The sequence below is a fragment of the Stomoxys calcitrans genome, chromosome 3, assembly GCF_963082655.1.
Source record: "Stomoxys calcitrans chromosome 3, idStoCalc2.1, whole genome shotgun sequence".
Classification (NCBI taxonomy): domain Eukaryota; kingdom Metazoa; phylum Arthropoda; class Insecta; order Diptera; family Muscidae; genus Stomoxys; species Stomoxys calcitrans.
In genome coordinates, this window is record NC_081554.1 from 124,074,239 (window position 1) to 124,100,182 (window position 25,944).

Consider the following 25,944-nt stretch of genomic DNA (forward strand, 5'->3'; position numbering starts at 1 on the left):
TTAAAATGCGCTAAAATCTATTATCTATAAAAAGTAATCGCCGAAAAATATTGCGGAAAACGAATATAGTACCAAATGTTTTCTTGCGTAACAGGGTGACATAAAGCCAATGGTTAATTTTTTTTTGCAACTACCAATAAAAATGTATGTTTTAATAGCTCCATGAAGCATGAAATAAAGTTATTTGCAAATGAAAACTATAAATTATAGCACATATATATTTTATTAGCCAAAAAATGATTTAAATTCAACCAAAATTACAAATCGGTGTTTGTCGCCATCTTGTATTCTACACAAATATTTTTCAGTAGCAACATAAATTTTTTCGTTTGGGTAGATTCTGGTTTTTGCGCTAATGACACTACCTCTTAATTGTGCCATGGGTGTCAGCCAAGACAATTTATGTCGCCACTAAAAAATATTTGTGTAAAGTACATCGATTTATAATTATGTTTAACAAGGCGGATATAAAAAGTTGGTCTCACGGCCGTTAACAGCTGGCCAGGTTTGACGGTATTAAGATAAAAAAATTTTGGTTGCATTCTCTTTGTCGTAATTTTCATTCTCGCATATTCTCTGCTCATGTACGCACACGTATACACACAAATTTCTTTGCGTGTGTTGGCAAAAGTACGATCAGCATGATGACAAGATGGCGGATTGCGGCGTATGATTAGTGGTTGTTGTACAAATGAGACCACCTTTAATTGTTTCGCCATGGGTTTGACGCATATTTGTGTCGCATCGTCTAAATACGACTTTAGTCACTCATGATTATCGTTTACCAACACTGTTCATAATTCAAACGAATCCAGAGTGACTGTTCAAAAGAACAGTTATAATTTGTTTTAAGAAATTTGTTTTGTGTCAATACCGTGTACACTTGCTATTTTCAACAAAAAAAAACTGAGGCAAGATATATGATAATTCATCTCCGTTGAGCTCTCGTATATGCTGAGTGTTTAATAACAGTAACTAGTGCCAGAAGTAAGTATCATTACGGTAAACGTTGGACTACGGGCTCAGAAATGCAGAATTGTTGTGGCCAGCGATAATGAGTAGGACATGTGATAAGGATGATAAGAAGTTAGACAGGCGGATAGTGGAATGCTTCGTGCGGAGAGTTGTAGCAGTGTATTGTACGGAGTCTCAGTGAGATGCAGGTCGGCACAGGCTTTTGCTTAAAAGCTTAGGGCCTATAATGCTCCATTCATTGCCGTCTTCAAATAACGAATGGACCTCACGTTCCCGTGCCGATCTATACTTTGGATAGGCAAGGTCTTGCTCACCTATAAGAGCTTGAAGAAGATGGCTATCTGCAAATGCAGCTTAAAAATCATCTCACGTACGTTACACAACAATGAATAACGCTTCCTACGCTTTTCGCGACGAAAATAAATAATTTTCGTATTGTAGTAAAAATTCATAGTGGTGGGTTCCTCCTAACATAAAATAAATATTTAAGTAATAAGATGAATAAGAAAGATGTAATTATAAAAGCTGTAATAAATGTTTATATCACTGTCGAGTTAAGATTTACTCATATTGCTGTAGGGACTTCGAAATTCAAAGTAGAGATTATATGAAATAGGGCCTAATTTCGTATAACACCTGCATGCCCTTTTAAGTTATGAACACTTTCAATTAAAATGTGTATATACTATATGTGTATTTGTTCCTTTTACCACTTTTGCAGTTTTTTAGTGTGAAATATCGTCTCACTATTGAGTATCAGATTTTCTTGTCTTACACCAACTATTAAGTAAGATCAAAACTAAGATTTTCAAATTCATGTGCCTACTTCAGCACGCATTTGACCATAACATATATTAGTTGATAAACTGCCCCACTATGGAAAATGAAGAACAACCATTAAACATTAAAGCGGAGCACATATCCTCCGAGATTCTTGAAAATGATCAGACGATGGAAAATATTTCTCAAGTGGATGATTTTTTGTGTATATCATCAAACGATTTGTTAATAATTTCGGAGGTAATTTCTGGGAAAGATCATATCCCGGCTGAAAGTGGACCAAATGAAACGAAATCGCAACTAGCTGAACATGTCTTGAGTTGCAGTGAAGGCAGTTCTAATCTTTCTAAGGTAATTTAATTTACATAATTTCAAGTTAATGAAGTTTTGTAGAAAACTTGAAGAAATTATAAATTAAGGTTGGTTTCGATTACATCTCGATTCGAAATAATCTCGAATGAAACGAAATTTTTGATATCAGTTCAGTTTTCTTTTGTCCTATCTTTTTTTAGGAGCAAGAACAGATTTCGACTGATGACAAAGGTAATTTAACGACCGCAGGTGAACTCCAAGGCATAGAGGCAATAGGAGACAACGATATTGACAACTCTGCCAAGTACGTTAAAAATCCTTTTGCCGTGGCAAAAAAACGAAAAAATAAGAAGAACGGTAGCAAAAATCAGAACTGCGATGGCCAAGATTTGGACAAGGTAAATGACAAAAACAAAAAATTGGTAAAAAATTAACCCTATATGTATCAATATTGAATTATATATTAAAATTGTACAAATATTTGTAAATTCGTTCGCATACGTTTACTCGTACGATGGCTTTGCGATAATATTGTGTAAGTAAATTTTTTAATATCTTGTCATTGCATTATTTTAAGTGGCTATTACAGAACATTTGTTGTGCTAGCTGAACGTAAAAGAGATTCCCAAGCGCGCTTCTTTTCCAAGCTGACACCCTGTTTCGAGATGGTTTTTTTTCAGATGGTTTCTCCATCGCTGTTTTGGTCTTCCCCTTTTGCGTATCCCTTTATGATCGCCTTCAAAAGACTTATTTGTGGATCTTCTTTGTAATTCTGACATGCCCTAGCCAACTCATCTGTTGTATTTTTATACGTCTAACTATGCTAATGTTGGCATGCAGCTCGTAGTTCAGCACCCCACAGGCTGTAACATTGAGGTCCGATCTGTGTGGTGTTCATTGTTGTCACGAGAAGCTTAGCTGGGAGCTACCGCGTCCACTGGTTGCGGATAGTGCAATGCTCCATACGAAGTAGCTGCAATGGTAGTCGCGGACAATCAGCGGTATCGAGGGAGAGTGCCTATGATGCTCAGGGAGAGTGCCTATGATGCTCGATATGTCAAGGCGAGTTATTGGTGCCTTTAAATAACCAATGGCCACTCTGTTCCCGCGGCGATCGTTCCTATGGACCGGAACGAGCTTGCTCGCCTACAAGAGCTTAACGAGGATCGCTACCCCCACATGCAATGTGGCTACAACAACAACAATATCGCCTATATTCTCCCTCAATGCAGGCTGGTCTATATATTTTTAGAAGGTTCTTTCTCTCAAACCCTCCTGGCAGTATTGGCTCATCTTATTTCGCTACTACCCGTTATTCAGAGGCATACAACTTCATGGGTAGTATCAGTGTGTTGTATGACGTGATTTTCGATTGTCGAGATTTGGCGTTGCCCCGGAACTGCTTGCTTAATCCAAAGTAGCATCTGTTAGCCAATTTTATCCCTTGTTTTATTTCAAACTGGTGTCATTTGTTGCGTTCACTCCTGTGCCGGTGTCAACGTTGTAGTCCCCAACTTTCCCATAGGAGTACATGGTTTTGCTAGAGTTTATCCCATAGCGTTGTCTTAACTCCATTTACCGCCAGTTGCTACTTATGGTATCCGACCCATAATATTGAGGTCGTCGGCAAAGACGAGTGAGTAGTGTGCCATACCTATTTACAACTGCATCTCGTACAATCTTCTCCAGCAGGATATTAAACAGATCACACGATAAGCTGTCTTCATGTCCGTTTGGTATTGAGTGGTTCGTAGAGTTTGCTTTTCTATTTATCTGTGTATCAGCAAGTGTCATCCTGCAAAGTCGTATCAGTACCAAACTCAGACATGGCTTGGAATACCTCTGTCCAAAGCGGCTTTGTAGTCAACGAAAAGATGGTTGATATTAATTTGTCCTTCTCGGGTCTTTTCCAGGATTTGGGGCAGAGTAAATAACTGGTCTATGGTGGTTTTACCAGGTCTTGAAGCAAGTGCAGTTTACGGGCCCCTCGCCAAATAGGTAATTTTTAATCAGGTGATAGAGTTCGATGTGCTGAATGAAACTATACAAAAATATTGTTGAGTAAGGACCTAGTCCATGAGATATGCGTCTTTAAAGTTCAAAATGTAAATGTTTATAACTTTTTTTATTTTTAAACCGATTTGGAAGAAATAAGAACCATCTTGTAGATTTTTTAAATCAAACAGTAACAGAATTATTAAAAAAAAACAGTATGAAATATTTTTAAAAAAATCTTTAAAACTTTGTCAGTTTTCATAAAAACTTTAATAGAAAAAATCTTGAAAATTTTTTTTTAAACGACAATTTATTCAAAACTTTCCTATCAAAAGTAAACTAAATTACACCAGATCACAATAGCCACTCCGCTAAGCATTCATTTGATGTATAATTCACCTCCCTAACTTATAACAAAACTTAAAATACACCAAGATAACTTTTAAATACCGATATTTACATTTTCTCCTTCTCCATGTGCCCAACAATGAGAAAAAGTCAAAAGTTTTTTAATTAAAACTCTCTTTGCCATCCAAAGATGGACAAATTTGAGATTTAAGATTTCCTCCCCCAACATATGTCCAACAGTGGGAAAAACCCAAAAGAATTTTAATTAAAACTCTCTTTGCCATCCAATGCAAATTTGTAAATTTTCCCCATGAACATTCCACTAAGGAACCGGGGCAAACTTCTCATATATCAATGATTGCAGCTCGCTTCAAGTTTTAAGATCAATGATGAGGGGCCTCCTTTTTATAGCCGAGTCCGAACGGCGTGCCGCAGTGCAACTCCTCTTTGGAGAGAAGTTTTACATGGCATAGCGCCTCACAAATGTTGCCAGCTTTAGGAGGGGAAACCACCGTTGAAAATTTTCTCTTATGGTCTCGCCAGGATTCGAACCCAGGCGTTCAGCGTCATAGTCGGACAGGCTAACCTCTGCGCTACGGTGGCCCCTCAAAGTTGGACAAATTTGAGATTTTAGATTTTCTCCTCCTCCATGTGTCCAACAGTGGAAAAAGTCAAAAGTATTTCAAATAAAACTCTGCCATCCAGATGTCAAATTTGTAAAAATCAAGAACTCAAGATCCAGGTCCGTCCCCCATGATTTTTCTTATCGTTGGAATCAGCTCGCCAAGCTGTACAATATAAGTCATTTTCAGAAGAATCGGTGAGAGGCCAGTAATCTGCACTTGGGCCAATTTTTACAAGAAAACAAATTTTTTACTAGATATGTTTGAATGTACATTCATTTTTATTATTAATGATATCAAAATTTAGATAAATTGATATTATTAGGCATATTATTGTTACAAAATAATGCAGTATCTTGGCCGTGGGGCTTTTGTATTATTGGTTAAATAAATAAATAAATATTATTTCAAAATGTATCAACCAAGCATCAGTTTGATTGTTGATGCTTCAATTTTGTTTTTTTGCTTTTGCACATACAATGGATAACAAAAGACGAAGTAACCAGTTTAGGCATGTTTTGCTAGCATTTTTAATATAGTTAACACTTATTTTATATTTTTTTAACACATTTAATACAAATAAACTATGTATTGCAGTCAGTAGGTTTCATACCGTACATGTAAACAAAGCTCCTAATTGCTTTGTTTCGGTACTACGTCATGCGTACGTCACACTCACGTCTTTAGATTTCCTTGCGGATTAGACGTTAATCCTCTCTCCTTTTCTCCCGATACCTCTCATTCGCTTGACGCATTGTTACTGACTATCAGGTTGTCCTCTGTTTCGCATTCTTGGCTTCAGTAGCATTTCGATACAACCCTGGTCGTACCATGGGTTGTTGTTTGTTGTTGTAGCCACATTTTCATGTGGAGGTGGCGATCCTCGTCAAGCTCCGGCTGGTGAGCAACCTCGTTCCATCCAAAGGACCGATCGCCGCAGGAACAGGTTGGCCATTGGTTATTTAAAGGCGCCAATAACCCGCCTCGTCATATTGAGCATTATAGGAACTCAGTATTTGTGCGCGAGCCGACGCCTACCGTCCTCTCACTGAGACTCTCCGCTCGATACCGCTGATTACCCGCGGCTGCCGTTGCAGCTACTCCGTATGGAGCATTCCACTATCCGCAACCTCTGGACGCGCCCGGTAGCTCGCAGCTAAACTTCTCGTGACAGCAATGAACACCACGCAGATCAGACCTCAATGTTCCAGCCTGTGTGGTGCCATGCTGTGCTGAATCGGTTCTTAACCTGATGTAGCTGCCATATAAGCTGATCCCCTGATTTTACTTCTTGAGCCCTTAAAGGATGCAGGTTTTGTCTGATTTGACTGAATCGGCCAATAACCTGATATAGCTCCCATATTAACCGTTCTTATAGTTTAACTTCTTGAGCACCTATAGTGGGCAATTCTTATCCGATTTGTTTCAAATTATGATCTCTTATATATGGTGAAGGGTATATAAGATTAATTGTTATATTATACCAATGTAATGTTCTGGTAGACGTTAACATTTTATTTTTATTTATTATTTTCTTTTATAAAGCCTTCCGACTTAGTAGATACACGAATACTTGTTAAACGTGAACTCCTGGATGAGTTCACTACCTCTGCTAAGAATTTAAATTCTAAATTAGACACGCCGCTGATGTTGAGGGGTGTTACCAAAAACAGTTTATATTTGAATAATCAACCACAATCAGAATTATTGGTCGCTCCAGATGCGGAAAATAATGACAACAGATTGGAATGTTTAAATTACGAACCATCGATAGTCTCACCAAACGCAGCATCAAATACTTCACCATCGATAGTCTCACCAAACGCAACATCAAATGCTTCACTTGGTTACCCAAACATCGAACATGAAGAAATTGAATTAACTATAATAAAGTCCGAATATATAGCCAGTGAAATCCCTTTCGATGAAAACGCCTACAAAGAGCAAATGGCAATCACAGACACTTCAAAACTTGTAGGAATTCCAGAGGAATTCTCAGATAAACATTCAAGCGAAATTGCGATTGAATGTGATGGGACGGAAACATCGATTAACTGCGACAGCAATTATATAGAAAGTGAGGTAAATATGTCTATTTTATTAAGAATGGTCTTAGTTATTGTATAGTAGAATGACGTTTTCACTATTCAAAGAGAGTTAGAAAACAAAGTAGTTTTTAAGGCAGCAATCTCTGGATTGTCTAGGAGTGAATCAGTTACTGACATCAGCTTCCTGTTGTCAGTCAATAATTACTTGGTTCTGGTAGTCTTACAAAGGCAAAGATAGACGGACATAACTTTTACAGACATTAGATCATGGCCCGGTTTCTAATGTCATATACACAATTTTTTATTAGTCTCTAGTTTTAAAACGGGGTTTTAATCATTTTCTTGTGTATAAAATACTACTTTTTTAATCGTTATTTTCTATAGCCATCTGAATTAGATATTGGAATACATGTTGAACATGAACTCCCCGAAGAATTCACTACATCTCGTGAGACATTTAATTCCCAATACGATCCAGTGCTAATGTCAATGGCAACAATTGAAAATTGTTCAAATTTCAATAGTCAACCACTAGCAGTAACAATGATCGCATCAAATGTTGCAAATAAAGGCGAAAACGTTGAAAGCTTAAATTATCAGTCATCAATTGACACACCAAACACATCAACCGCACCAGAAACAACCAATTTTTTAAGAATTGCGGAAGTGTTTTCCGGAAAACATGCTAGAAAAATCGCTGCTAAATGTGATGAAACGGAACTAACGAGTAACTGTGACAACAGTAACATTGAAAGTCAGGTAAATATATCAATTTTATAAACAACCGATTTATCTGACTAACAAAGGTTTGCTACTCTGTTCGACTTTCCACATGAACAACTAGCAAACTTCATATAAAAAAATTAGAAGTGAAAAATGTTTGGGAAAATAAAAGTTTTTTTACGCTTGGGACTCAAAGATAACACTTAAAAACAATTAATCTTAGTGTAATATGGAGGCAAGATTGTGTTGGTACATTAAATTTCTTATAATTATCGTTAAAAAAAATGATGGTATTTTGTTCACAACTATTCTGAAATCAGAACAGAGTAAGTACCTTACTATATGTAAAACATCAGAAAAGTTAAATGTCGCGTTCGTTATTCGACGTGAGATATGAAAAAAATTCAAAGGCCCGATTAAAAAAAGTTGTTATGGTCAGATCCAAGGAGGTAGCCTTTAAAATTATTTTGTTTAAAGAAAAAAATTTAAATAAATTTATTCCAAACACAAATTTTTAGTAAAATTACCTTTAATGACAAAATTTCATTTTTAATATTCTATAAACCCGAGTAAAACAGAGTTGATATGGTCAGATCCATTTATATCTGGCATCGGATATAATTGGATCCGAAAAATTGTTATTTACAATTGGATCTAATTGTATATAATTCGATCTCATTAAATACACAATTAGATATGATTGGATCTCGAATTTGTCCCAGACATAAATAGATCCAATTATATAGAATAGTATCTAATTGGATCTTAAATCTTAAATTAAAAAAAGCTGCTGTTTTTTTTGTTGTTAAACTCTTATCTTTTTTTAACCTTTTTCCATGTAAGTGTGCTATCTTTACTTTTTGCCGTCAGTGGGGTTTGAACATGGGTCCTTTCGTTTGCTAGTCAGATGCTCTACCAACTCAGCCAACCACTTGTTTATTTATTTATTTAGCTATTTTCTAAGCTATTAGATAATATAATTTTAAGTTCGGATTTTATAAATTAGAAATTTTGTTTAACATAGAAAATTATATTGTGCTTAAAGTTTTTAAAATTGATTAAATATCTTAAGACCATTATAAAATATTAAGTTTTGACAAAAATTAGATCTTTGAAGTTGTAATCTAAAATCGTGTAAATTGCGTAAATCGTATGGTTGTACATCAGAAACATACGTTAAATGGTTCTGAACATATTTTGGTAACATCCCATTTTTGGATTTAAATATGAAAATTAATGCTTTCATTGACAGCAACTGATTTACAGACATCCACTGCAAGTTTTCCAGCATACATGCTATATGCTCCATTCTGCTACATCAACAAAATACATCTCATGGCACGATTTTGTTTGCTTCCTAAGAAAAGTAATGTTGAACAGTATTCAAAGTGAGGCTTTATTATTGTATTGTAAATTCGAATTGAAATTTTCTTTGATATATTCTTTCTTATTCCTCCCAGGAAAGCCACCTTTTTTCTATTTTTTTTTACATACAAATTCAAAGTGTTTGTCAAATTTCAAATGCTTATCGACGACAATGCCAAGATACTTTTTCTCCTCCACTTTCTCTATAATTGAATTTTCAATTATAATATTTTCCTTTGCGTTTCCGTTTTTAACCATTGCCTTAGTTTTAGTTGTATTCAGTTTCATTTTATTCATTTTTAGATATTTTGCCACATTCATAATACTACTTATTTGTTTGCCTTCTCTTAAAAATGAATTTGAGTTTACTCTTACTCTTTGTGTTTGGGTTGCACCCACACCCATTGTATGAAATTTGGAACAGTGAGTTTTGGTAGACCCCCTACACCTTTTTGCTGAATGTGGTCCAGATCGGACCAAATCCCGAAATAGAGTATTGAGCCCATAAAAAGAGAATTTTTCATCCGATTTCGATGAAATTTGAAACAGTGAGTGCAACATTATGGGCAACATCTGCTGTTCCTTTTAAATCTCATAATGCATTTTTAGCGAAAAGCATCTTAAAAAACTTTGGACGAGAAACAATGACCCACCTTTAATTGTCAGAATGGGCAAATGTAATTAAAAATATTTCTTCTTTCTTGCGTTAGTCGAGCTTAAATGACCACGAGAATGTATGTTAGGAAGAAGAGATTGTTTTTATGAATTGAAGAAAATAAATTTCCAGCTATCAGAAAATCGCACATGGATATAACAACCGTTTGCAGACGTGTTTCTGGTCTGATGCCGCTCATCAGTTCCCAGTGTATCATATCCGTCGGCCTGACACGCCCACAGTTTCATGGTATGTTAGTTTTTCTATTTAAGCTTAGATTTTAGCACTAATGCTTATATGAAATTTACGCGCGCGGACATATTAACCGCCAATCACATGTGGGTTAGTTTTCTGAGCAACATTTTCTCGAAAAATTCCAATTCCCATCTTCACACCGATCTTATGCAGGCTGCTACATTCTCTTATTGTCTTTAACGTCATCGTGACCAGCATCGACAACACCCCAACCACCACAAACTGTGAGGGCTTTATTGTCTTTGAAACGAGCTTTTCGTTTCTATATTTAGCAACAACAACCACTGAAAGCTGTTTTATTTTCTAAGTATTACCCCGTGCTCTGGGAGTTTATCATCTTCGTTAGTTGTAGATGTTAGCATTAATGCTTATATGAAATATTTTTAATATTTTACATTCTGTAACCATATTACATTTAGAAAATAAAACTCACTTATTACCAATAGTTAACACTAACAATCAGGTGTTAATCAAATTTTAAAAAATAACAAAATAAGTATATATTATTTGCTATTTAACTTCAAATAAAATATAAGCATTTCTACGCTAAAACACTAAAAGAAAAAAATGCAGTTATTTGTAGCGCAAGAAATACATTTATATAGCCCAAGATATAAATATATCTAAGGCTTGATATAATTATATCCAAAGCCAGATATAGTTGTATATAGCATATCTCCCCATATCAAATTATATCTACTACCAGATATAGTTATATATAGCATCAGATATCCAACTATATCTTATCCGAGATATATTTGAATCTGACCATATTATTTTTTTACTCGGGAAGTCAAAGCTAAGCGCAAGTCTAGGCCACCTCAAAATAATTTTTAAAAAATTTCAGACAGGGCAGGGCTACCCCCGAAATTATATTTTTAAAAAAATTTTTTTCTGACGACTAAATTTTTATTATATTTTTCCAAAGACAACATTTTTATTAATTTTTTTTTAAACCCGAGTAAAAGAAGTTGATATGGTCAGATCTAACTATATTTGCCATCAGATATGATAAGATCACATTATATCTACAATAATTAGATAGATTTGAATACAATTTGATCTCAAACTTGTCCCGAATTTTCCACTGTTTTACTTCTTTGAAAAAAAATTCTTTAAGGCCAATCTTTTGCCCGGTTTTGGACCTGCATCGAAATTAGTTTTTAAAGCCAAAATTTCAATAACATTTTTTGTTCCTGCTCAATGCACTAAGCGACGCTACATTTTGACAAAAAAAATCAAAGCCTTTATTTTGCTTTTCTATCCTAAAAATAAACAAAAACAAAGCCCATTGGTACAATCTGGACACAATTCCAATAACAAAATTAAATTTTTTTCTATGTAAAGATAAAACTCAGAAATTTCTTAAAGACAACATTTCAATGAAATTTTTTCTAAAGACTATATTTCAATGAAATTTTTTGTAGGCAAAATTTTAATAATTTTTTTTCAATATGCCAATAAATATAGCTCAGGCCTGAACCCCTTTGAAATTATTTTTTTCTAAACGAAAGGCTTCAATAAATTTCAATAAAATCCTTGCAAACGACATTTTTTTCTATTTTTAAAGACAAGATTTTAATGAAATTTAATGAATCTTTAAAAGCCGAACTGACAAATAACATTTTTGAGATTGTTTTTATCAAAAATTTACTAAAATTTTCTTAAGCCAAAATCTCCATGGTATTTTCAAAAAATTAAAAAAAAAAAATGCTTCGAATGACAAACATTTAACATAGAAATTCTCTAAGACACAATTGTATATGCATTTTCTCCTAATTCTAGTTATATTATTTTAATTGAAATTTTATCCACCCGAGTAAAAAAAGTTGATATGGTCCGAAAAATGGTTGTATATAATTGGATCTAATTGTATCAAATTAGATTTAATTGGAAACAATCTGATACCATTTGATACAATAAGGTATAATTGTATCTCGAGTTTGACTTTTTTAACATTTAAATGTTGTTGTTTATTAAACTCTGATTTTTTACCGCTTTTTCAATATTAGTGTTACCTTTGCTTTTTGCGCCAGTGGGGTTTGAATATGGGTCCTCTTGTTTGCTAGTCCGGTGCGCTGCCAACTCAGCCAACTACTTGCTTATAATATGCGTGGCTAATGTTAAACCAATAAATTTATCTATTATTACAACAAACAGCATCGTCGATCCTGCTTATTTTTTGCCTACTCTTGGAAGGTAAGGTTAGGTTTGGGTTGCACTCACACCCAACAAATCGTTCGTGGGGCATAAAAACATTTTCCAAATTTTTGATGATTTCATATTCTTTGAATATAAACATGACCTTCTGATCTCATGAAATCGAAATTAAGATATACGTAGTCGCTATATAGACCGATCTCCAGACTTTTTTTTTGAGGCAATAAATTGGTAATTTTGCATCCGATTTCGATGGAATTTGGGACAGCTAGTTCTGGAAGACTCTCATCCACTCCTGTCAAATGTCGTCCAGATCGGACCATAGTTGGATATAGCTGCTATACAAACCGATCTCCCGATATAGTGTTTTGACTCTATAGAATGAGAATTTTTCATTCAATTTCGATGAAATTTGAAACAGTGAATTTTGGTACCCCTCTGCACTTTTTTGTTGAATATCGTCCAGATCGATCTCCCGATATAGAGTATTAAGGATGAAAAATGAGGAACTATTTCCCTCAACACTTTAAATCTATAGATCGGTCTATATAACGTCTATATAGAATTATAGTCCGATTTTATAAGATCAGAAACGCTGTTTTGGATGCAAAGAACAAGAAATTATAAAAAAATTTTGCAAAATGAATTTAATTTTCAAAATACCTGAAAACTTATAAATACCCAAAAAAGGTATTTATTGGGTATTTAACAAGTAAATACGAAAGCATTCATGTAAATAGTGGCATAACACAAAAGAAATTTTTATTTTATATAATATTGTAGCTCTAATTAAATAATGTATTGTTATAAAATTTCGAGAATTGATTTGAACACAACACAACACTGTATGTATCTGTATACGTCAGGCGCTGGGGTCCTATATCTGCTTTTCATTTTGAATCTCATACGACCCTATTCTGAGTAACAATTCCCTGCGAGTTTTGTCCCTACTCCCCTTTCCCTTATACTTAGCAAACTTCAAAAAGGGAAATGACTCCCAGGGGAAAAAGTAGGTATTCTGAATGGAAATAAAGGGAGAATGAGACGATAAAATTTGGGAAAAATTCCTCTGAACAAATGGAAGGGAGTTAGTATACAAAATAATGGATTTAATTGTGTTTATAAAAAAAATGGTACCACTTCTTACTATTTACGAACAATTTATTATGTACGAAAATTATTTTTCACTTCACTTTCATCAAAAACAAGTACAAATTTTGTTAGGTTCTATCGGCTCAAATATGTCATGTACCCACCGCAGAAGGTTTGCATAAGATTTTCAGATGTATTGACAATAAAATACGAGAATTCTAGAATTGGTATATGAATATACATTGGTTTTTGTTGTTATATCAGTGTGTTGTACACTGAGGCCGCAGCCTCAGCCAATGATGGGGTATACATAGGTATGTGGTTCATATTTTAATATTCTTAGACCCATATGTATAAAGAAATGTTGCTAAGTGAAACTAAAAAAAAAATGTCCCTTATTATTGAGCTTTAAGGAGAATCGGGCAGCACTCATTGATATGCAAGAAGTTTTCTGCCTGTTGCTTAATGGAATGTTCCTGGACAAGTTTGCAACATTACACTTCAGACCATCAATTAATCAGGAATACTTGGTGCGAGATTTGGCACCACAGGGATATAAATAAATCCATAAGTCGCTTTTCGGCAGCACTATATCCAACAGCCGTCCCAAACACTAAGAAAAGCGGCCGCCGCCCTGAAATATCGATTAGATCTTCAAGTTTTAGCTCCATAAAAGTAGGATTTTAAATAAAGCGGCGTACAATGCAGACCACAGCATTTATGACGACGAAGGAGAAGCAAACTACACAATAAAATATTCTGCCCAAGAACGATCCGGTAGATTCAGCAATTTTAACTCCTTTTGACAAGGGAAAACGCCAACATGCAGGATGTTTGCCCAATTCCCGTCAATGGATATCTGTGAGCACCACACAGGCCGGAACATTGAACTCCGATTTGTGAGGTGTTCATTGCTGTCGCGAGAAGCTTAGCTGCGGGCTACCCGGTGCGTGATGCTCGTTATGACAAGGCGAGTTAATGGCGCCTTTAAATAACAAATGACCAACCTGTTCCCAAGGCGATCGGTCCTTTGGACCGGAAGGAGCTTGTTCACCTACAGGGGCTTAACGTGGATCGCCACATCCACATGAAAATGCGGCTTCAACAACAACAACACGACATAATCTATTTATCTGTCCACCAGACTACTCTGGAAGCATCTAATTGTTGGATGTAGACAGAAAGTTGTTATCACAACACAGAAATATGGTGACAAGCTGTAGGCCATAATTGTGTACTATTAAAAACAAACATTACAAAAGCAACACTAAACATATTTGTTAACTTTTTTTAGCAAGCTTTATAAATTCGTTTTCCTCTTTTTCCATTTCATGTTCCATGTTCATTTTTCCAAAAAATACTAGTCAAATGTTTTTTTTATATTTTTAATTGGCTATGACAGAATATTTGTTCCACTAGCCGAACGTAGAATAGCGTTCCAAGCGCCTCGATCTTCTGCGCTCATTCTAAAATCTCTGACACCAGATTCAATGTTTTGCCAAAATAAAACAGCTGTTATCGAAAAGTCAAAATTCCTTCTCCCATATTTTTCCTCTCCCCATTCAATCAGAATAGGAGGATTTCATTCAAGGGAGACATAGATAATCTGAATCGAAATAAAAAGAAGAATGAGACGATAAAAATTGGGAAAATTTTCCCCAAACATAAGAAAGGGAGTTATAAAAAATAATGAATTCGATGAGATGTCGCTAAGTGGCACACCGTTTGGAGTCGGATACTAAAAAGAGGTCCCTTATCATTTAGCTTAAAACAGAATCGGGTAGCACTCAATAGAATGTTCGTGGGCAATTTTGCAACATTGCACTTCAGACCATCACGTATTCGAAATTACTTGATGTCACATCTGGCAGCATTTACTCCACAAGAGTAGGAATTAGGTCCCTAAGTCACTTTTCGGTAGCAGCAGCCGTCCCAACCACAAAAAAAGCGGTCGCCCAGAAGTATATTTGATTCAGCCTTATTTAAGAGAGTGACGATTTTGTGACGATTTTTTCGAAAATTTGGCAGCACCGTATGGACTAATCTTTTGCCCATCTGAAAATCTTTCAAATTTCATCATCCAAATCAGATTGGGGAGCTATATCTAAATCGTTGATTTAAACGACACTTTTGAGGTGTAGCGTGCTGCAGTACCACACTTCTTTGGGCAGAAGTTTATACACGGCATAGTGCCTCACAAATGTCGCCGGCATTAGAAGGGGATGATTTTTTTTATATTCTCTCTGCGATTAGAACCCTAGCGTTCAGCGTCATAAGCGGATATTCCAACTTCTGCGCTACGATGGCTTTCAGACGAAAAGGACCACAACTGCAATTAGTGCGGCCACCACCTTCACCACCCGTGTTACCACTCATAACCCTTAATATACCACGTTTGGCCTAGCTTAACTTAGCCTAACTTAGCGCCGTATTCAATTTTGTTTTCCTTTTTTTAAACCCTTATTAAATAATTTTCTTTTTATTTTTCTTTTATAGCACTTTGAGTATGGTGTTGTTTCACATATAAAATGCGAATTGCCTGTGGAAGCCAATAACGAAGAGCATGAGCAACATCATATTGCGAATGAGTCAATTATATTTGGAAGTGACATTCAAATACAATCAACGCCTAACTGTGTTGAAAATGTATCAGAAAATACAGATACTCTTACTCTCGAAAATCAACAAAAGGCGACGAAGACTCAAATACCTCATGAATCAAAAGATAAAAAGCAGCACTCAGAACCTCTGAGACGAGAATATTCGAAGCGACGAAAACAGGTACCTCCAAAATGATTTTTGTGTTCTTGTCATATCATTAGAGGTATATTGAATTTGTCACATCATTTGTATGCCTCTACATTTTTAAGACCCCATAAATAATATGAGATTTATCTGTCACGACCTACTTCGTTGATTCCTTGAACCCCTCCTGTCCAAATGACTCTAGGTTAGGTTAGTGTAGCAGTATGTCTTCCAAACAGACTCACTATTTTAGGTCCATTGTGATATTACAGTAGCGACACACCAGGTATCTGGTGGAAATCGAACCCAGGATCCTGTACTGGTAATCCGAGTAACCTCGAAAAGAAATCTATGTTAGGAATTCCGTGCTACTTACAAAATCCTTAATTATTTTCCACACCACGCCCTCCATGTTGGTTCATATCTGGTATTGTGCCTCCCCCACTTAAACGCCGGTGTCTATTGGCCGCGAAAGCCGGGGAATGACATAGGAAATGTTCCAACGTTTCATTTTCTCCGCATGCCCTACATATAGTAACACTTATCGCAACGATTTGCATATGTGAGCTCGTAATGCTATGAGTCCCGTTATCATACCGAACGCTTTACTGACCTTCTTTTACTTCCTTTCAGTAATAGCCTCGTCTTTTCACGATGCGGATCTCCCCATAGGATTTTCGTCGTCCTACAGACAGTTTTGCTGTTGCTGTTGTTGTTGTAGCCACATTTTCATGCGGAGATGGCGATCCTAGTCAAGCTCCTGTGGGAGCAAGCTCTCGTTCCGGTCCAAAGGGCCGATCGCCGCGGGAAAAAGGTGGCCATTAGTTATTTAAAAGCGCTTTGTCCTATCGATCATCATAGGCATTCAGTATATATGCAAGAGCGAATCCGCTCGATACCGCTGATTGTTCCCGACTGCCGTTACAGTTACTCCGCATAGAGCATTCCACTATCCGCAAGCTGTGGACACGCCCGGTAATTCGCCGATAAGCTTCTCGTGACAGCAATGAACACAACAAAGATCGAAACTCAATGTTTCAGCCTGTGTGGTGCTTACAGCTTTACCGTGCCTGGATTTTTTGCCGCGACGGTTTTGCTGATGCACAGTGTTGCTTGAGCGTTCATTGTCCACAGCCTTAACTCGGGGCTGCGTCGCCCTGAAAGGCTTCGGTTTAAACAAGTTTATTGGCCTTCACTGTCAAATCGTCCGCTTTTTCATTCCCCCTTACTCCGCTGTGGGCCGGCACCCAAACGTTACGGATCGTGCCATCCTCAGCAGAGAACAGCAGCAAGCCACCTTAAAAATAAGCGCACATGGTAGACATGCAGTGAATGGCAAGCTCACACCTTATACTAGCAATCGTTGTTGAAGCTTAAGATCTCAACGACCAAAATATAGTATTTTACGTTTTGGTCGTTGAGAGTCGAGAGAGAGAATTTGTTGAGCTGTTGTAAGTATTTTTGCTGATGAGCATAAAATGAATTCTGGCACTATTTTACATTTTGAGCAATAAACACGAGGGCTCACATTGACCGAAACTGAATAAAAGACGCACACAGCTACATTTCAAAGTTGTGAGAGCTGAAATTAATTTGTAATGGCTTGGGTAAAGAACAAATGGAAGTAAGTCCATCGCCATTTCAGCGAACCGAAATTGCACCAAAAATCCAAGCCAAGGTCACTCTTCCACAGCTCGGGAACAATCTACATCCTTGTTCCGGAGAACCTCGGCCACAGGGCCTTGGGAACCATGCAGCCCACGCCGAGTCAGCGCATTCGTCATAGTGGGAATCCACCATCCCAAACGGCCAACACACAACAGGGTTTACCATCGGCATCGCATTCCCAGAGACCTTCCGCGACCCAAACATATTTAGCTCCAGTTTCCCAGTCCATATTTCCTAGGAATTCAACAAAAACCACTTCCCCGGTGCCCCCATCCAGCTTGGGCCCATCCGTGTAAACAGAGGGATGAAAGAAAGGCGGGATGCCCACATCCCAAAACTCTCCCCGGAAAGACAACCTGATAGCTTCGTAAGCGCGCCCTGAATGATATCCGCGACAGTAGATCTCTACCAATCTAAATGACGACAAACTCATGGTAGCCGGTTGTATGTACCAGATTGACCGATGCAGTCCTTCATCGGCAAGGGGTGCCGACAGTACAACACAGTGCTACCCCGGCACAGGATAGCTGTGTGGTGCTCATTGCTGTCACGAGAAGCTTAGCTGTGAATTGTCGGGCTCGTCCACAGGTTCCGGATAGTGGAATGCTCCGTACGGAGTAGCTGCGACGTTAGTCGCGGACAATCAGCGGTATTGAGCGAAGTGTCTCAGTGAGGGGCCGAGCAGCACCGGCTCTTGCACAAATACTGCCTATGATGCTCGATGTGACAAGGCGGATTATTGGCGCCACCCTGTTCTCTCGGCGATCGGTCCTTTGGACCGGAACGAGCTTGCTCACCTACAGAGCTTGACGAGAATCGCCACCTGCTGCAATACGCAATACGCTGCTACAATAACGATATCATCAAAGGCAATCACTTTCACTCTTTCTCCTTCGAAGGACCTGAGAAACCCATTGATAACCAAGAGCCACAAGAGGAGAATTAGTTTTTTTTCATGCCCTCAGGACCCTAAATCGGGACATCGGTCTACATGTCTTTGTTTTTTTTTTTTTACTTTAATCGGTTTACAGAACATTTTCCCATTAGCCGAAATTACATCTCGATCTTCTGCGCTTATTCTATAATTTCTGACAAAAGTTTCGAGGTGTCTTCCACCACTTGACCATCGGGTTTTTGGTCGTCCCGGTTTGCATGTACCACAGTGATTGCCTTCAAAAGACTTCTGTGCTGGAGCTTCATCATCCATTCTGACAACATGACCTAGCCAACGCAGCCGTCGTCATACAGCTCATACAGTTCGTGATTCATACGACGCCTATAGTCTCCATTAACGCAAACTGACCTATATATTTTACGAAGAATCTCTCTCTCAAACACTCCAAGCACTGCCTCGGCTGTTTTCACAAGTAGTCATGCCTCGGAACCACATAACAACACGGGTAGTATCAGTGTTTTGTATAGTTTTATCTTCGTATGTCGAGAGATGGCCTCGTTTCTAAACTGCCTACTTTATCCAAAGTAGCTAGTATCATTCTTCGCTTTATTTCAAAACTGGTGTCGCTCATTTCGGTTACCGCGGTTCGGAGGCAGATAAAGTTGCTGACCATCTCAAAGTTGAGGTTACCATTTTCTCCCCATTTCTCCATTTTCTTTATCTTCTCGGTTGTACAAGGCGATACCATCCATTTCGTTTTATCTCCATTTACTGTCAGACCCATTTTCACTGAGTCCCTTTAAATTCTTTTAAAGGCTGTAGTAACTACTTTCGGTGACCGACCTATGATATCGATGTCGCCGGCATAGGCGAGCAGCATGTGTTCTCCTTAGAGTAATGTGCCTTATCTATTCACATCTGCATCTCGTTTATTCTTCTCCAGCAGGATACTAAATAGATCACACGATAAGCTGTCTCCTTGTCTGAAACCTCGTTTAGTATTGAATGGTTTGGAGATTCTTATTCTTCTATTCTTACTGAGGAACTTTTATCAGCAAGTGTCATCCTGCAGAGTCTTATTATTTTGCAGGGATAACAAACTCAGACATGGCTTGAAATACCTTTGAACGTATAGGACTGTCGCATCGTAGCCATCGAAGAGATGGTAGGTGTTGATTTGTCCTTCTCGGGTCTTTTCCGGGATTTAGCGCAGTATGAATATCTGGTCCAGGGTGGATTTACCAGGTCTAAAGACGCAATGATTGGGCCCAATTATCTCATTGACTTAAGGTTTTAATCTTTCACGCAGTACGCTCAAGAGTATCTTGTATGATGTGGGGAGGAGACTTATTACTCTGTAGTTGGCAAATTCCGTCTTATCCCCCTTCTTGTGTACTGGACATAGTGTGCTGAGGTTCCAGTCATCGGGTATGCGTTCATCTAGCCAAATCGCCACCGGTAGTAAATAGTTCAGCATCCAACCCACCGGCTCCTGCCAGCGGCTCCGTACCATGGGATTCTTGGGGGAGGCTTCTGGTACCCAAGTACGGATTTCGCGGCATTTTCTATGGAGTGGGCAATGGATTGCCACTGCTCCGTTAATCACCAGGACAAGGACAAGGTAATGATCAGAATCTATGTTCGCTCCTCGGAACAATCGTATGTCTTACATGTTGGATGAAAGCCTTCCATCTACCACAAAAGTGGTATATCCAAATATGATCCGGAAAAATTTTCAGCTTAATGTCTCAATTTTTAAAGCTTTTAAGAGATGAGACATAAACTAACACATTTGCACATTATTTTCTCACCAACGGGCTTGCATTGGATGATATTCTTGTAAATGTACACAATAACGTGCAATAGTATGTGTACTTTTGCCCGCCTGTGTAGGAGAGAGCTTGAAAAACGAACAAGACAGAAACATGATTGAAAAACGAACAAGACAGAAACATGAATAGGCAACAATCCCATGGCAGCCGGTTGTACGCACCGGATTGACCCGATGGAATCTTCATCGGCAAGGGCTGCCGCCTCAGTGTACGTGTTCGTCTTTTTTCGTCATGGGAGAGGCACATCCCGGAGTGCCTTCTCCGTATGCTTTTGGTCCGTGCCGGGATTGAAAAGAACCCCGGACCCTGGTTCTGTTCCGTTTGCCAGAACCGCCTTCATCATCGGTCAGTGTCGGTGAGGTGTAACAGGTGCTTGGAGTGGGTACATTTCCGTTCTTGCTCTGGCCTAACTTCGCTACGGGAGTATAGTCATACTGGCTATGTCGCTAGGTGCTGTGCGAACATAGCCAGCAGTGGGTCACAAGCGTCGCCGTCGTCGCCTTCGGCGTCCTCGTCGTCGGACTATGTGACCCCCCCGACCTCTCCCGTACGGCAATTTCTGCAAAGACAGCACCCTAGCCCTACTATTGCCAGGCCAGTGTCGGGAAATGTATCGTTCCTGCAGTTAAACTGCAATGGACTGCGAGGCAAGATTGATGAGATTGTAGATTTTATGAGTCGGAAGAGCATATTGGTCGCAGCGATCTAGGAGACAAAGCTGACCAACACCTGCAGCTTGCACAGTTGTCACGGTTACAATGTGCTACATAAGGATCGTTCAAGGAATGGAGGTGGGGGATTGGCCTTCGCGATACACCATTCCGTGCAATATAGACCTATCTCGCCTGCGCATGGCGCTAGTGACCCCTACATGGAATACATGGGGATAGCAGTCAGGTCCGGTACTGCCGAGATAGAACTATACAACGTGTACATACCGCCGATTGGTAGCTGCGTTCCGATTAATGGCCAGGCTTACAACCCCGACATAAGTGGATTGCTATCTGGCCACAATCGTCTGGTTCTAGGGAACTTTAATACGCATCACACTTCATGGCATTCTCCCCCAGGTAACGACCAGCGTGGCATAGCTTTGGCAGAGCAGATGGAAAGCTCCACGTTTTGCACGGTGAATGAGGATGCCCCCACTAGGATTACGAGGAGGTGCAGCAGCTCGCCAGACATCTCCATTGCATCCCTTGATCTCCTGAGTGACGTGTCCTGCAATCCGTCATCTCTTTGGGGTCAGACCACCTCCCCATAGTTCTCACCATCGACCGACCACCCGACTTCATAACCTCTGACGTTTATCAATCATAAGAAGGTCGATTGGATTGGCTTCAGAGAGTATACCAATCGCCGCTTCAGCAACTGCCACCCCCCTCTCATGTGCTAGTAGTCAAGAGGAAATTCCGAGATATCATTAACGCAGCAACCGCTCGCTTTATACCAGCCGGTCGAATACCCCAAGTGCGGCCCAATTTCCCGGCGCAAGCAGTGATACTCACAGATGAGCGTGATGGGATTCGTGGTATGGAATCAACGAGCTGAATCTGGAAATAAACAGGGTAGTCAACGAACATAAGCGGAATTTGTGGCTGGAACACTTGGAGCAATGTTACTTAGGCACTGGTGTAGGCAAACTTTGGTCTACTGTTAAGTCACTCTCGAACCCCGGTAGACGGGATGACAGGACCTCAGTCACTTTTGGCGAGATAACCGTGACTGATCCAAAGAGATGTGCCAGGTTGTTCAGCCGTCAATTTATTGTGCATCCCGAGAGAGACAGGGCAAGGAGGAGAGCCATTCGCCGTATTCGTGGTCTCCGAGCCGATGAACAGTAATCACAATTTACCGTGGGAAGTTACGAATGTCATCCGTGGTGCCAACTCATCTAAGGCGTTGGGCCCCGACGGAATCTCTACATTGATGTTGAAGAATCTGGATTTACCTGGAGTTGAGTACCTTACCGCTGTCCTCAACCTGTCTTTGAACACTCTTATAGTTCCCGATGTCTGGAAAATGGGCAGAGTGTTCCCGCTACTGAAGCCTGGAAAAGACCCGAGTTTGGGGGAGTCGTACAGACCGATCTCCCTTCTCTCATCAGTGGCAAAGACGCTTGAGGCATTACTCCTCCCGAGCCTCGTAGGAGAATTTCAATTCGCCGAGCATCAACATGGATTTCGGAGACTGCACAGCACAACAACAGCTTTGCATGCCATCACCGCACACATTTGCCGTGGCTTCAATCAGCCCAGGCCATGTGATAGGACGGTCCTCGTGGCACTGGATCTATCAAAGGCATTTGACATGGTCAGCCATGCCAAATTATTTGAGGACATCGTCAACACGTCCCTCCAGCCAGGCCTGAAACGATGGGTCGCGAATTATCTGTGTGGTCGCCAGTCATTTGTGGAATTTAGGGATAAGAAGTAGAAGCACTGTAGAGTGAAACAGGGAGTTCCCCAATGTGGTGTGATATCTCTGGCACTGTTTAACATCTACCTATCCTCCATTCCACCCCCACCAGACGGCATGGAGATCGTATCATATGCGGGCGATTGTACGATCATGGCATCAGGCCCCCACCAATTGATGACATCTGCGATAGGTTGATCGTCTACCTCAACGAACTTTCCTCATATTTCGCTGCAAGAAATCTGAAGATATCCGCCACCAAATCTTCAGCCACATTGTTCACTACAAATACGCGTGAGGTGAATACTGAGCTGACTGTGATGGTCGATGGAGAAATGATTCCGACCATCAAGTGCCCCAAAATATTTGGCGTCACATTTGACAGCTCTTATACATTCCCCCCACATGCCACAGCAATCTGCGATAAAGTCAAAAGCAGAAACAAGGTCCTCAAGTCATTTGCTGGCACCACTTGGGGTGCAGACAAAGAAACCTTGTTGACCACGTACAAAGCAATTGGCCGGTCTATGGTAAGTTATGCAGCGCCAGTGTGGTCTCGTCAGCTTTGTGACAAGCAGTGGAATAGTATTCAGTTCTGTCAGAATGCCGCCCTCCAAACTGCGACGGGCTGTCTCCTCAGTTCTCATGTGGACCACCTCCATCAGGAGGCAAAGATCCTACCAGTGCGAAGACATAACTACATGCTGTCTAAGCAATACCTTTTGGGCTGTTATCGCAGAGACCATCGAAATCATCATCTTGTGGATAGATCAAGCGGCATATCAAGCAGGCATAAACAACATTCATGCAGACAAGGTAGCAGATGCGGTAATTGGCTACCGGGTGTATGTAGTCCTTGGGGAACGACCACCACCCATTGCACCTGAAGAAATCGACCTCCCCCGGCAAACCAGTGTAGTCCTGGCTTAATTACGTTCCGGCAGATGCAGACGCCTCAATTCATACAGATCCAGGATTGATGCCGACGTGCAAGATGTATGTCCCGATTGTAACCAGGGACCGCACGATATACGTCACCTGTTTAACTGTTCGGCCAGACCCACTCGACTCAGACCCAGATCCCTGTGGACGCACCCCACTCAACAGAATCAAGCAGACGAAAGATAGAACACAATAAACTGCTACAACAACAACAACAATCAATATGGACCGGAACGGGCTTGCTCACCTATAGGAGCTAGATGAGGATCGCCACCTCCACATATAGACATGTGGCTACAACAACAACCAATATCCCGATTTCGATGGGACTTCCATTCCCATCATTTGATAGTGTCAAATCGATTACAATGCCTTCACTTCCCTTCGCTCACATGTTTTGCTACTTTTTATTTATTGAACATACATAAGTTAAGATAGCATATGGTATTCGCCCAAGGCAGTAGTTTATTATTAGGAAGTTTTTGACGCCTTTTATGCTGTAATGTATTTTTTCACTAATGTTATACCGGTATCTAATGTAAGGTCAATTCTTTATTTTCCTCTAGAATAAGAAAATCAAGGGAGAATATTTTAAACATGTCAAACCCGATACAACTGTTGAAAAACGTCAGACCCGTCAAAATCGTATGAATTTCAGTTTGAATGAATTTCCACAACCCCTTAAATTGGAAACAAATGATGGTGAAAACAAAAAAGCTAGAAAAGCAAACGAAGACATTGATGTAAATTTGCCCCGTCCCATAGTGTTGAAAAAGGAAACGATGAAGTATGACATTAACCAGCCTCAAACATATAAAACTGTTTCACTTCAGCCTATAGTTAAGATAAAACGGTTGAATGTGAATAGCCATAGGCAAATTAAATTTGGAAATAAGGGAAGATCATCACGGGCAGTTGAGGCGATGAAAAATAATTCTAAACATAAGGCAACCAGTATTAATGCTGACTTCCAACGTTTTGTCATTCCAAATCCAGTGCATGATCGCCACTGTGCTTCGCAAACTGCATCATCCTCGCGACGTGATAGTGGTGTTTCTTCTACCTCACGTAACTCCCGAATGGATGATAATATTTTACTTGAGATTGCTGCTGAGCGAGCTTTCATCAACCACCACTTGACACATTTTGGTTATTCCCCAATACAATTTGATTTGTACAACGATGAACACAATTTGTTAAATTTTCTCCAATATCTGTTCGGTGAATTGGTAGTAGACGATAAATAGAGGAATAACTGTTTTTAATGAATTAGTTATGTTTTTATTTCTTTTATGTGGATTTTTGACAATTTTTATTTTTTGTGCGTTTTTTTAAAGTTTAAGTGTTTTGAATGAAATTTTATGTATCCTTTAATTTTAATGTTAATCTGTGTTAAAAATGCAGTCTATAGTTTTTCATCTACATCTTTATGATACGATATACCTGTCTCGTACTACACTACAAAACAGTTTCAAATTAAACTTTGACTAAAAAAAAAATAATAAAAAAATAAAGCAGAGCTTTAATACAAAACATTTTTTTATGTTGTTGTTTTAGCAGTGTTTTGTGTTCTATCTTTCGTCTGCTTGATTCTGTTGAGTATCCAGATTCAGGAACTCTGCGACTAAGTTGGGGTGCGTTCTGAGGGATCTGGGTCTGAGACGAGTGGGTTTAGCTGGACAGTTAAACAGGTGACGTGTGGTCCCTGGTCACAAACGGAGTATACATCCTGTTCGTTGGCGTCAATCTTTGCTCTGTATTAATAATTGAGGAACTCCCTGTTTCACTCTACGGTGCTTCGATCCCTATATTCTACAAATGACTGGCGACCACACAGATAATTCGCGACCCATCGTTTAAGGCCTGGCTGGAGGGACGTATTGGCGATGTCCTCAAATAGTTTGGGGTGACTGACCGTTTCGAATGCCTTCGATAGGTCCAGTGCCACGAGGGCCGTCCTATAACATGGCCTGGGCTGATTGAAGCCACGGCAAATGTGTGCGGTGATGGCATGCAAATCGGTTGTTGTGCTATGCAGTCTTCGAAATCCACACTTGGGGTATTCGACCGGCTGGTATAGAGCGACAGGCTGATGCGTTAATGATGTCTCGGA

General features: G+C 39.3%; 1 protein-coding gene across 3 annotated transcripts; it reads left to right on the forward strand.

The window, feature by feature from the left end:
* Positions 1 to 828: 828 nt before the first annotated feature.
* LOC106088119 (uncharacterized) lies at positions 829 to 25,364 on the forward strand. Of its 3 annotated transcripts, none has more exons than XM_013253440.2 (7): positions 829 to 987; positions 1,697 to 2,106; positions 2,268 to 2,465; positions 6,579 to 7,115; positions 7,466 to 7,840; positions 15,828 to 16,112; positions 24,398 to 25,364. In XM_013253440.2, the coding sequence occupies exons 2-7, from the start codon at positions 1,852 to 1,854 to the stop codon at positions 25,076 to 25,078; spliced, it is 2,331 nt and encodes a 776-aa protein (XP_013108894.2). In that variant the 5' UTR covers positions 829 to 987; positions 1,697 to 1,851; the 3' UTR covers positions 25,079 to 25,364. The 3 variants fall into 3 exon arrangements, with proteins under 3 accessions (XP_013108894.2, XP_013108895.2, XP_059221978.1); XM_013253441.2 differs by having other exon boundaries at positions 1,697 to 1,995; XM_059365995.1 differs by lacking the exon at positions 15,828 to 16,112.
* The last annotated feature ends 580 nt before the right edge of the window (positions 25,365 to 25,944 follow it).